The sequence below is a fragment of the Nematolebias whitei genome, chromosome 1 (genome assembly GCF_014905685.2).
Source record: "Nematolebias whitei isolate Nwh7 chromosome 1, NemWhi1, whole genome shotgun sequence".
NCBI classification, from domain to species: Eukaryota; Metazoa; Chordata; class Actinopteri; order Cyprinodontiformes; family Rivulidae; genus Nematolebias; species Nematolebias whitei.
Genome location: NC_056498.1, coordinates 85,415,476 through 85,427,765, shown reverse-complemented (window position 1 = coordinate 85,427,765; position 12,290 = coordinate 85,415,476). Strand labels below are relative to the sequence as shown.

Here is a 12,290-nt window from a genome sequence, read left to right as displayed (position 1 = left end):
TCTATCTATCTATCTATCTATCTATCTATCTATCTATCTATCTATCTGTCTATCTGTCTATCTGTCTATCTGTCTGTCTGTCTGTCTGTCTGTCTGTCTCTGTCCCTCCCTCCCATCCATCATAGTATTTAAATCCCACTGTCTAGACCTGGTTTTCATTGGTTACAGTTATAAATTCAGTTGATAAAAGTCAAGTTTTCTTCTGCATGGTGCCCAGCTAAATAAATAAATACAGTGGATAAATAAAAATGCTTTGGTAATACAATACACTTTTACTCTTAACATTGGCCACCTGTGTTGTTACTTTTGTTGTGTAACTTAGTGAGAAAAACTAGCAGAGTAACTATTACATTACATATGTGAACATGTGTAACAATTTTCTTGTATATAACATTTATAGTGTGTTGATGGGACTCACTTAGATGCAGGTTTTCAAGGTAACAGAGTTCACATACTTCAGGTACTCTGATGCAAAAAAATAAAACGCATCCTCTGCTGTTGATACATTAAATATATGAAAATAAACCACAATCAGCCCAAATCCTCAAAGATCTATTTGGCTTTTGTTCATCTTTTTATTGAGGAGTGTCTCCAATATGACAGTGCAAGGTCTTTTTATGTTTTAAAGCCTTGAGAAGCAAAGACTGTTACCATAGATTTCAGAATACAGATAGATTTTAATTTTAGGTGGTGATTTGACCGCACATATGCAATAAGTGGCTGGTTTGAATACAGATCATACAGAAAAACACAGAAAAGACAAAAGTATAGCATGGCAGCTGACCTCAGCATTGATGTGTATGTGTAAATAAAACCAAAATTGTATTCTTCTGTTAGAAAAACAGCATGGTTGACAAGAATATCTACATTGTCCAAGGGGAAATAACCACTGTTGTTGGAGCCATTAAGAGGAACTCCAGATGGAACACCCATACATCATTGGTACGTTATTTTTAATTATTGCTCATAGGGTTAATACTGCTTAGCAAAAAAAATAAAGAGACCATTGTGTACAACCCTAATTTCTAAAAAAGTTGGAATGTTTTGTAAAATGTAAATAAAACAGGAATGCACTGATTAGCAAATCTCATTCATAACAAAACCCAGTAAACGTATCTAACAATGATCAGTCAGGTCATCTGGATGTTTCTTTGCTGAGATGTTTTATCCTTCATCCAAAGGACTTTATCAGTCCAAGGAGCCACAAACAAACGGAGTCTCACAAGCAGCACACTCACATAGGGGAAACCATTTTATCACCAGCAAACTGTTTTTTTTCCACTATTGGAGTGTCCTGCTTGTGGGACTCCTTGGACTGATGAAGTCCTTTGGATGAAGGATGAAACATCTCGGCAATAAAAGAAATCGTCCAGATGACCTGACTGATCATTGTTGGATTTTTACCTGGATTATTGAAATTGATCTAGTAACATATAAAATGTTAAACTACTCAAATTTTATGGGAAAAAGGTAATTTGATGTTTTTTGGCAGCAATGTATCAAACAAGATTAGACAAAGCCTTGTTTACCACTGTGAAGCATCCCCTCTTTTAACAACAATTCACATGTCTAGGAACCAGGAGACCAGAATCTGAAGTTTTTGGAGGGACTGTTGTCCCATTCTGGTCTGAAGTAGGATTTTAACTGTTCAGGACTGGGTCTTTGTTGCTGGATGTTGTTCTTTTTATGATGCACTAAATGCTTTCAATAGGTGGGAGGTCTGAATTACTGGCAGACAAGTTCAGTATCCAAACTCTTCTACTATAAAACCATGCTGTTTTAATGGATGTAGTAGCGGTTTAGCATCCGCTTGCTGAAATATGCAAGACCTTCCCTGAAAAAGACATCCTGGATGGGATCATATATTGTTCTAAAGCCTGTATAAACTTTTCTGCATTGACGGCGTCTTTCCAGATCTGTTCACTGCCCATGCTATTGGTGCTAATGTCAAGTATCAGTGAGACAGGCTTTTGAACTGTCTGCTGAAAACAGGCCATCTGATTTTTCTCCTGCTTGTATGGAAAATTTGGCATCAATGGTTTTTTAAAGGATTTTTAAATTCTGATTTGTCTGATTACATTCCACTTTGCCTCTGTCCATTTTAAATGAGCTTTGACCCAGAGAAGACAACATTTTTGAGTGGCGTTCATGTATGTCCTAATTTTTGTGTGATTGAGCTTTAACTAGCATTTTTTTGGTTTGGAAGGACTGTGCCTATAGACAGTATTTCATGGAAGTGTTCCTGAGCCCATGCCTTGATGTCCATGAGAGAATCAAACTCGTTGTTACTGTAGTGCTACCTGAGGGCCTGGAGATCGTCATGGACATTTTACTTCCAGCCTTCTCATTTGAGCACAGAGATTTCTCCATATTCTTGAAATCTTTTGATGACGTTATGAACTGTAGATGATGGGATATACAAAGACCTCCCAACGTTCTGCTGAAGAACGTTACTCTGAAATCTTTCCATTTCCTTTAGACAGTTTTTTGCAGACTGGGTAACCTCTGCCCATCCTTCTGGGAGATTTAGCCTATTTACAATGCTGTTTTTATACAAAGTACTTTTACCAACATGTTGCTAATATAATTACATTTTACATAACACCCCAATTTTTTCAAAAATGGGGTTATAAAATTGACTTTTTGAACTTCAGCACTAGATCCTTGTGGTGTATCCAATGTGTAACGATGAATCATTGTTGTTTTTTGTGAACAGGATGAAGAACAAGACCCATTACTGAACAGCTTTGGTCATCTTAAGGAAGTACTCAACAACATAAAAGGTGTGTTGGGATGGGGTTTGTTTATTTTTTGTGTGATATATTTAGTACTCATCCAAATACTGAACCTGTGCTTCCCAAGTTGCTCTTCTAAAGGGGTGCCAGAAAGCTCAGTGGACATGAGAGTTTTAAATCTGCATTTATTTTATGAGGGGGGGGGGGGGGGTCTCTGGACTATGCTACAACATTCCCATAAAAATTCAACGTCTTCACCTCCTATATGTAAATGTATAACGTCTATTTTTGTTGCTTTGCCATGGTAGGCTTTTATTGATGCCTCAAATCGTGCCCTGTCTAGGACACGGTGTGAGAGATCTTTTTTTTATACCGTCTCTCCTCATGTTTTCTTCCCTTTTGTCATCTAAGCAAAAATATTATTCTGAATAAGAATAAGAAGGCCGTGCTTTCATAGCAGCAGCTTCGTGCACTCCGCCCATCTTTCGGACGGCTGTACGTACATGTTCTCGTTGTATCTCGGTGCAATGATAATAAAGTTTATTCTGATTTATGCAGTCTACTGCAGAAGCGCTAGCTAAAAAGCTACAGAGGAGCACTCCATTTCCCTTACGCTGAGCCCCCCCAGGCATGAAAAAACTGAAAAACTATCGGTACAAACAGCGTGCAACACAGACTTGTTTACCCCCTCGACAAAATTCACAGAACATATGAGCGCCCTGCACGTAAATGAGGGGAACACTGTTCTGTATGTATAAAATAATACTCCACCAAAGTTAAAGTTTAAAGTGAGTGCAAAAGTGCTGATACTCTTCCCTCCATGATAAAAGAGCCACGTAAAATGTGGGGGGTGCTAAATTTTGTGTCATTGAACTTAAGTGAAAAAGTAAAGCTTACCAATGTAACCAGAACAAAAAGTTAGTTTGGAGCTTAAATATAGAGAACGTATAGAAAAGCCAAAGTCTTATCTATTCACTATGTCATGTGTAGTAACAGGCATAAGTAGTACCTTTTTTTATTTACCTTTTTTGGAGGGGTGGTGGTAAAAATGTTGGAGGCTTGTGTTGTTCTTGTAATAAAATTACATTCAGTATTTAGTCAGAAATGGGTTTGAATCACTAGAATATCTAGAACTACAATCATATGGCAAATATTCTGCAGCTGCACAGGTTATGCAGTTACCGTCTGATCACTTGTGGATTTACAAATCATAATGAACATGCACATGTTTGCACTCAGAGGAAAATGGTCTAAACTGACAGTGACATTTGGATTCTTGAGTGTTGAATTATTATTTTTTTAATGCAAAACATGAAGTAAATCTTGGACTTTACTATGCGATAATACTGAAGGGAGAAATGGAGCGTACAGTGTGAAAGCTCCGAGGGACATGAGCTGGCTCAGAGTGGTCCTGCATGCCTTTGCGATGAGACACCTGGCAGCTCCAGCAGCTCCACTTGTTGAAGTTCTGTGCAAAGGGAAAGATGCAACACATGGAGCCCCGCTGCCACGAGCTTCCTCCAGGGAATGCCTGCGGGCCTGTGAGATGGACAGGCACTTCTGGCTGAGGAGGACTCCACCACACTACTTAACCCTTCTTTTTCTTTTCCTCCTACTTAGCTCTTAACCCCTGTTCTCTTCAGACATCAGATCACTAAACGTTGTTCTTTATTGCTCCGTTTCACCATAGAGGAAGATTTATTTCCTCTCGTCATATTCACATAAGAAATGTTCATGTCATGGTTGTTGAGAGGTTTTGTTTCTTGCCTAAAACGTAACTCTTCAGCACATACAGCCTCTCAACAGTTGTATTTATGCTCAATTTGTCTGAATGTCTTTGACGACGTCTGTCATGCAGACATACAGCTATGTTTTGGTAGAAGATGTCGCGGGTGGGCTGTGTTTTGTTGCTTCTTTGAGGTTCTGCGGTGGCCCAGCTGTCTGCCTAATGAAAGCTCAGTAATTCCATTCATTCTAATGTGCATATCTAACAAAAGCCAACGAGTTAAGGAAATACGAATTAGTCTCCACAAGAGTTCTCTTGTTTTTTTCAGCCCTTATTTCCGTTCTTTTCCAATTTTCTGTGTTGCCTGCTTCATCTGTGTGAGTGTAGTAAAATACTCACACTGTATTGGGCACTTTTGCACTGTTGAATTGGGTTTGATTGACAGGACCATGTGTCGTGGAGAAGCCGAGTATTGCAGCTGGAAGTATATCATCTGCAATTTTAGTTGGGTAAATATAGCAGGGAGTCTTGTCAACCAGAGAGATAAATTGTTCTGGGAAAGGAAGTGGTGCCTGTCTTTTCTCAGAGCAGGAACAAGTTTTCCCCAACTCCTGGAATATACAAGGTCCTTTCTCGTCTCGTGAACAATGGCAGCTCAGTCGCAGAAGGGGCCGTGGTAGACCATGTGTTGGAATGCCTCAGCTCCACCTTGCTCAGTCAGGAAGTTCAAGTTTTTTTCTCTGATTTAAATGGCATGGTCTGATTTCAGCCTGTTATCTAATACCCATCACTAACTTCATTAGACTCATATAAGTGAATGCTTTCCACATGCCAGCATCTGTCTTTTACATGTGCACTGGCCTGCAAAAGTGTCCAACAATGGGAGTTATAAAATTTCACAATATTTTTTTTACACAGATTTTGCTTCCCAAAGTTGCCATCTTTTTACTATGACTTTGTATAAGGGATTGGATAATGAGTTTTTATTATGGTGTATAGTTTTTTCAAAATAAAATATATATTTTTTTAGAAATGTTAAGTGGACTGCATTTATACAGCACTTTTCTTCTTATCAAGACACTCAAAGCTCTTTACAACACAATCTGTGCCTCATTTACCCATTCATGCAGCTCTATACTAGATCTATACAAAGAGTAATCAGAGCTTTATCACATTCATACACTGATGGGACGCACATCGGAGGCAATAAGAGGTTCAGTGTTTTGCCCAGGGACACTTGGTTATGTGACTGCTGGTGGAATTGAACCCCCAACTCTTGAATTGGAGGACGACTGCTCTAACCACTCAGCCCCAGCCGCCCCTGCTGTTGCTTTAAACCCCTGGATTCAGTTAATCCTCCTCTTTTATTGTTAAATTGGTTTGCCTGGTTTGACATAACCATGATATTTTAAACTTGTTCTGCAATCAGTCATGAAAATGTCCAATATGGAGGTCTCAAAAATCATGTGTGTTAGTCTAATACACCTGCTACACTTGATTTATAGAAAACCCTGACTAGTCCAATTGGTCTAGGCCCCATTGATACTGCTTTAAAACATCAATGGAAGTTTTTTTTTCCCTAATCTGTTTTGCTTCATCCTGATCTTGTTGTCATTAGTCTTTAATCATGTGATGAAATGGTTCACAGCAGGGAGGAAATTATAAATGGGTTCAACATTTATTTATTTTTTATTATTGGGCCTTCAAATGCTCCAAGGCACCTCTTTGACAAAGTATGTTGTTACGTGAAATAAATAAAGTGCTTGATAAAGAAAATGAGCAAGAATAGCATCCCTAAACCTGTCTTTTTCTTAACTTTATCCTCTTATCCAGTTTCCAGCAGATCATTTATGTGAGTTTTATAAAATGATCAGTATGATGGATTTTTAACAAGATGGACCGTAATTATGTATTCTGTTGGAATTTATTTTTACAAGTGACTTTGTTTTTGGATACTTTGTTAAATTTGAGGTTCTATCAGAAATAAAAAAGTACTTTTTGCACTATTTATTATATTCTTCAAGATAAATCAGCCAAAACTGTCCAAAGATTCAAAGTTGGATTTGTGTTTTTAATGATTGTGCAATTAATTTTGATTTGATATTTTGTATTTCAGAGCGTAAAAGTGTGTGTAGGACTTTCAGCCCTGAAATATATTTAGCTTCATGTCTTTTGTTTTATCATTTTTTCACTTTCACCTCTTTATGCTGAAGCCGCTGAGCCTTAAAACCTCAAATCTGTAATTCTTTCCTTTCACCCTCCCTCCTTGTCAAACCCCCTCCGCTGCTGGGAAGGTCAGATTTTTGACAAGTCTGCAGCAGAAACGGTCTGCTCCTAAATCCCTTCATTTTTATTCATACAAATACAGGTTTAGAGCCCCTTGCAGCCCCCTAGACACATAACCGCAGTGGCCCTTTGACTGACGGCCCTTTCCTTTTTATCCAGACACTAACAAAATTCACAAGCACATCTTTAATTGACTTGAATTACCAGCACCACACCAAAAGCAGATATCAGGGGGCATAGAAGTGGATTTGCAGTTTGAACATTGTGGAAGATGATTTGATTACTATCCAGCTGACCTTTACAATAATTATTCTGCTTTCCCCAAAGTGCAGAAGAAAGTAGTGTTAATTTGGCAACAGAGGTGCTTCATCTGTTGTCATAAAATTATATCATTGGTTCACAAAATATATTTTACAATATTTTCACACATTGATTTTCAATATTCTAATCCATGTGTAAACAACACCCTTAATAAATAAGAATATTTATGCACAATAAAAAAAGGTAATAAAAAGGTACTTGTAATCCTATTCACCAGTTATTCTTCTATTGTTACAGGTCTCTCTTGTAAATGAGTCCTCATGACTCAGTGAGACTAAGCTGTTTAAATAAAGGTTGAATGAATTTCAATCACAACTTTTGATTTGCTACAATGTAGGAAAATAACACAGAATGAAAGCTTTTAAACATGCAGCTTAATCGTGAACAGTGTGTCATTACATTTGGTAGCAGCATCATAGGATGGAGACAAACCTTCCAAAAAACTGCTAAAAGTTTCAACATAAACATTAAAGTGCTTTAGGTATGTAAAAAGTTCAAGTTCATGTATCTTTATTATCCCCACGGAAAAACTTATTTTACAGTCAGGAGGCTCACAAAACACTAAAGATACAGAGACATTAAAGTAATACATTAAATCTTCATTTGTTGAGAAGCCTGATTGCTACAGGGATGAATGAATTATTCAGTCTATTCATCCTACATTTGGGCAGCAGATACCTGCATCCAGATGGAAGCAACCTGAACTCACCATGGAGTGGTGATCAGGATCTGCCAGAATCAGCCCGGCCTTGTTCACAGACCTCGCCTTGTGTAGGTCAGTGAGGTTCTGCAGGGCTATGCCAGCAGCTGTACTGCACATCCTACAGAGTTCCTCTGTGGAGCTCTGGAGCTCAGGCAGAGTTCACAGTAAAAGCATTGTTTTAAATGTTATCAGTAGTTTTTACACAATCACAGTTTCTTTTTCAGACTTTTTAAATATTTTACCACAATGTTAAACAGTGTAACATCCATCCATCCGTCCGTCCGTCCGTCCGTCCGTCCGTCCGTCCGTCCGTCCATCCATCCATCCATCATCTTTTACCCATATCTTCCTTTTTGGGTTATGGGGTCACAGGTGCCTATATCCAGCAGTCACTGTGTGAGAGGTGGGGGACACCCTAGACAGGTCTCCAGTCCATCACAGGGACACTTGAAGACAAATGATACAAACAACCATTCACTCTCTCTCACACCTAGGAACAATTTAGAGTCACCAATCAGTCTAACATGCATGTTTTTGGTCTGAGGGAGGAAACTGGAGTACCTGGAGAAAACCCGTGACTGCACAGAGAGAACATGCAAATTCCACTCAGAATGGTCCCCGGCCGGGATTTGATCTGGCAACCTTCTCGGTGAGAGGCAGCAGCTCTACCAACTGTGCCACCTTAGTATAGTTTTGAGCCTTCTAAATATTACCACATTTTTTTGCAAATATTTTTTCCCCACTGACTTTACACTTCCAATCTACTTTAAACATCAAAACAGAAAATTTAGTCTTCTATCACCAAGTGCGTCTTTCACCACTTGTTTTTTCCCACTGTCCCCAGAGTTCAGAGTTTGCACATCCAAACTCTTATTAACTTCTGTCGTTTCTGAATTCAGAATTTTCTCTTCAAAACTGGAAGTGAAGGGTCTTTTAACTTGTTATATCTCCTACATAAAACACAGTAGACAAATACACTTTATATATTCAATTCAATTCAATTCAAAAATACTTTATTAATCCCAGAGGGAAATTATTTGTTGTTGTAACTCGTTATCCTCATTTCATTAAGAGATGTTATAGATGCTGATGGCTGTAGACAGGAAGGATCTCTTGTAAAGGTCCATCCCACAGTGGATCCTAAGAAACTGGTTGCAGATGCCGTCCGATTCGTCCACCCAGATTCAGCTGGCCTCTCGGTTCCCCCGGGCTGTAGGACCACCTGAATGCTGGGCAGAACTCCTCCCAGAGCGATGGCCACTCCTCCCAGTAGTCTGCCAAGCTCCTCGTCGCTGCGGACAGACAACTGTAGGTGCTGAGGGACGATCCCGTCCTTCCGCTGTCATGAGCCGTGTTTCCTGCTAGTTCCAGGATCTCAGTGGTCAGGTACTCGAGCACAGCTGGCAGGTAGATGAGAATGCGTCCACAGAACATCCTTTTCAACTCATCTGAGATTTGGGGCTGTAGTTGAGATATTATTTAAGCTTTTGAGATGTTAATCAGCTGCTGTTGGTTGTAGAAACTGCCTTGTTGCCATGGTTACGCATCATAACAAATGTCATAAACTAAAAAAGTTTCAGTAAAAATCCTTCCAGCTGCACAGCATCTGATACCAGAGGAAACAATCATCCAAAAAATGTGATTTACATCCAGAAAAAGATGAATTAAAGTTTCCAAAAGCAAAATCTCAGAATGAAAGTAACAGAGCTGCTCCAACATGCCGCCACCTTGAGCGGCGCAATTCTAGAATACATATGAGACAACTTGATGATTTATCCATTCAACAGTTCAGTTATTTATGTGACTGACAGATGCTTACTTTCTACTCTGCATTTCTGTCTTTTTACATGGGTATGGTTATCGGTGACCCTTATAAGCCAATCGCAGCAGCATTAACATTTCTTTTAATCCTGATATTGCTCACACTTTGTAAACATTTTATACATCAATATGTAGATTTTCTGTCGGCATAGATTATTACAAAAGAAAGTCCCAAATTCCCATCAGGCTTAATGATGGGTGTCAGAATTTCAGGTACCTGCTGCATTGCCTCCCTTTTGAAATTTCTTCAAGATTTTTTTTAGGTTCAGTTTTACCATCATATTAGTCACGAATAGGTAAATCTTACTTTCCATTTGTACATGTCTGATGTCAAGGTAAAGTGTGTGTATTTGTGTGTTGAGTCCGTCCCCAGCTGTGCTCTGACCGGCACTGGTAGTCCTCTGGGGTGGCTGAAGCCCAAGTACTTGGCATGTGGTCATGCTCCCCTCCTCTTCCTTTACTCTCTGTCCTCGTCGTCCTCTTCCCTGACACCTGATCTTTACTCGTATATCATTCCCAATTGAAGTCGGAGATGACAACTGACGAATCCTGAAGAGGAGCAGCAATAATTCATGTCACTTAGCCACTTATGCAAAAATGTTTACTCATGAGGGCATTCTGAGCAAATCGAATATGCCTCATGGCAATACTTTGTGTCTATTGTGTCCCCTAGCTTGCACAGTATCACAAGTCTCATTCCTTCTGTCCGTTATTTTTACGACACGGCCAAAAAACAAAGTGAGCAGCTGGACTCGACACGTTATTGTCAGAATATTTTGAGATGAAAACCCAAGTGATTGTGTTTTTGATTGTATGATTAAACACACACATAAAATTATAGTGAAGCTTTGTTGTTTGTTTGGTTTTAAAATGTTGGAATTGAGGTATACAAATTTCATTCTTGTCATCCGTTCATTGCAGTTATTTGTTCCTAATATAAAATTATTATTTTTCACTTATTGGTGGGAATAGGTTTAAGGAAAAACTTTCTGGACAAGACTCCTAGCATTTTTTTCATCTGCTTTTTGCAGATAAATAAAAAAAGTATATTTTGGATCTCTTTGGAATACCACCATGTTAATTCTTTGTCTGGACAAGTCCCCCTGTGAAAGAGCACTGGAAAATGCAAGTTTATTCTGTACTTGTATACATATGTTCAAGTACAGAATAGTTCATGCTTTTTGAGTCACGGCCATTTATCACATGAAATATGTTGTTTTATTTCTCTTCACTGCACCAAGTGCCAGAATACTGCCTGTGAAATGCCTGCAGGCAAAATGCAAAGTGTGAAACAGAAACATTGATATTCTCCTTCATATTGTCTGGGGATCTGAATCAGTTTTTGACCCTTTTGTACTTCAGACTGATGCAACTTTGTGCCATTTTAGTCTGGTATAAAAAAGCAATGAAAATGAAAACAAAAGTGAGTATGAAAATAATTTTTTAATGGGTGTGGTGGGTTGAGACATTTTTGAATGAATGTATTTTAATAAATTATCAGATATAAGCAAGCTCAGCACATCCAAATTGCCATACAATTGTTTATTCTGTTATAATCTTGTGTAGAATAACAATTTCCAGATATCTATAATAAACTTCACAAACTTGAAACTAATGAACATCTCATGGGTTTTGGAAAAATAATTAAAAGTTAAATGGAATCAAATCCACAAGGAGGTTCCATAGGCGGGGTGTTAGACCCCGCTTGGATAATGCTTATGCTAGGGTAAACACCGACATGTCAGTATACCTTTTTTGTTTAAATGAATCAAAATAATAATATAGATAGTCTTATATATGACTTGATCTTCAATCCATCTGTTACACTGTATGTATTACCCATGCTGTATAATTATTTTTAATGATCATACAGCATTGCAACACTTCGATGAACAAACTTCTTAGTTCCATATCATTCCAGATAAATTCCACAGGGCTAAAATACTTGCTGCCTCAATATGTAGTCGTGATTGATTGCTAGTGGGAAATGCCACAGATTATGCAGGTGTTGTACAAAGACAAGCATTTAGCCTACTTATTTGCAGAAGTTCCCGATAAAACGGCTATGATTAATTGGAGTGAGTCCCTCTCCTCAGACTGGCTGCCACCTAGTGCTGGTTAGTAGCTGTAAATCTGGCCAGTTAACGATGCCCTAACCGGGGACTGACAGGCAGGGCTTAGGCCCAGTGTGAAGAGGAGATGCAACTGTTGTCCTGTTTCAGAGGCTCTCAACAATGTGCTGAGTGGATGGAGAGTCCCAGCAGAGGGCTATTAATCATGCTGGCTGAGGAGTGTGTTGGGTGGGGAAGGCGGGTGGTTTCAAGCTCTGAGAGAGCTGAGAGGTTGGATAGAAGAGAGGGTCGAAGGTGCCATGGGAGATCTAGATGTGCTGACAGGAAGAGTGGGCAAGACGTGGACAAAACAAACTAGGCCCCATGAGCCCCAGACAAAAAGAGGGATAGGTGGACTGCCTGGATAAGGGTTTGTTCAGAAAAAAAAAAATCATTGTTTTTTGCATGCACCCTAGTGCATCTAGCATGCTTGGGGGAGTTTAATTTAATAATGTGTATACCTGTGTGTACGTGTGTATATATAATTCAATTCATTTTATATATATAATTGCATATATATATATATATATATATATTGTAGATCTCACCTGTTGGCTGACTGGAGTCCTGTTTGGGTTTCTTCTCTG

The 12,290-nt window shown here is 38.9% G+C and overlaps 1 protein-coding gene across 1 annotated transcript in view; it reads left to right on the top strand.

Moving 5' to 3' along the window:
• gbf1 (golgi brefeldin A resistant guanine nucleotide exchange factor 1) overlaps positions 1 to 12,290 on the top strand; it is a 117,986-nt gene that overhangs the window by 2,361 nt on the left and 103,335 nt on the right. Inside the window, exons 2-3 of the mRNA XM_037680951.1 lie at positions 838 to 942; positions 2,717 to 2,783. Of these exons, the coding sequence (XP_037536879.1) occupies positions 847 to 942; positions 2,717 to 2,783 (163 nt within the window). The 5' untranslated portion in view covers positions 838 to 846. The remainder of the gene's footprint in view (positions 1 to 837; positions 943 to 2,716; positions 2,784 to 12,290) is intronic.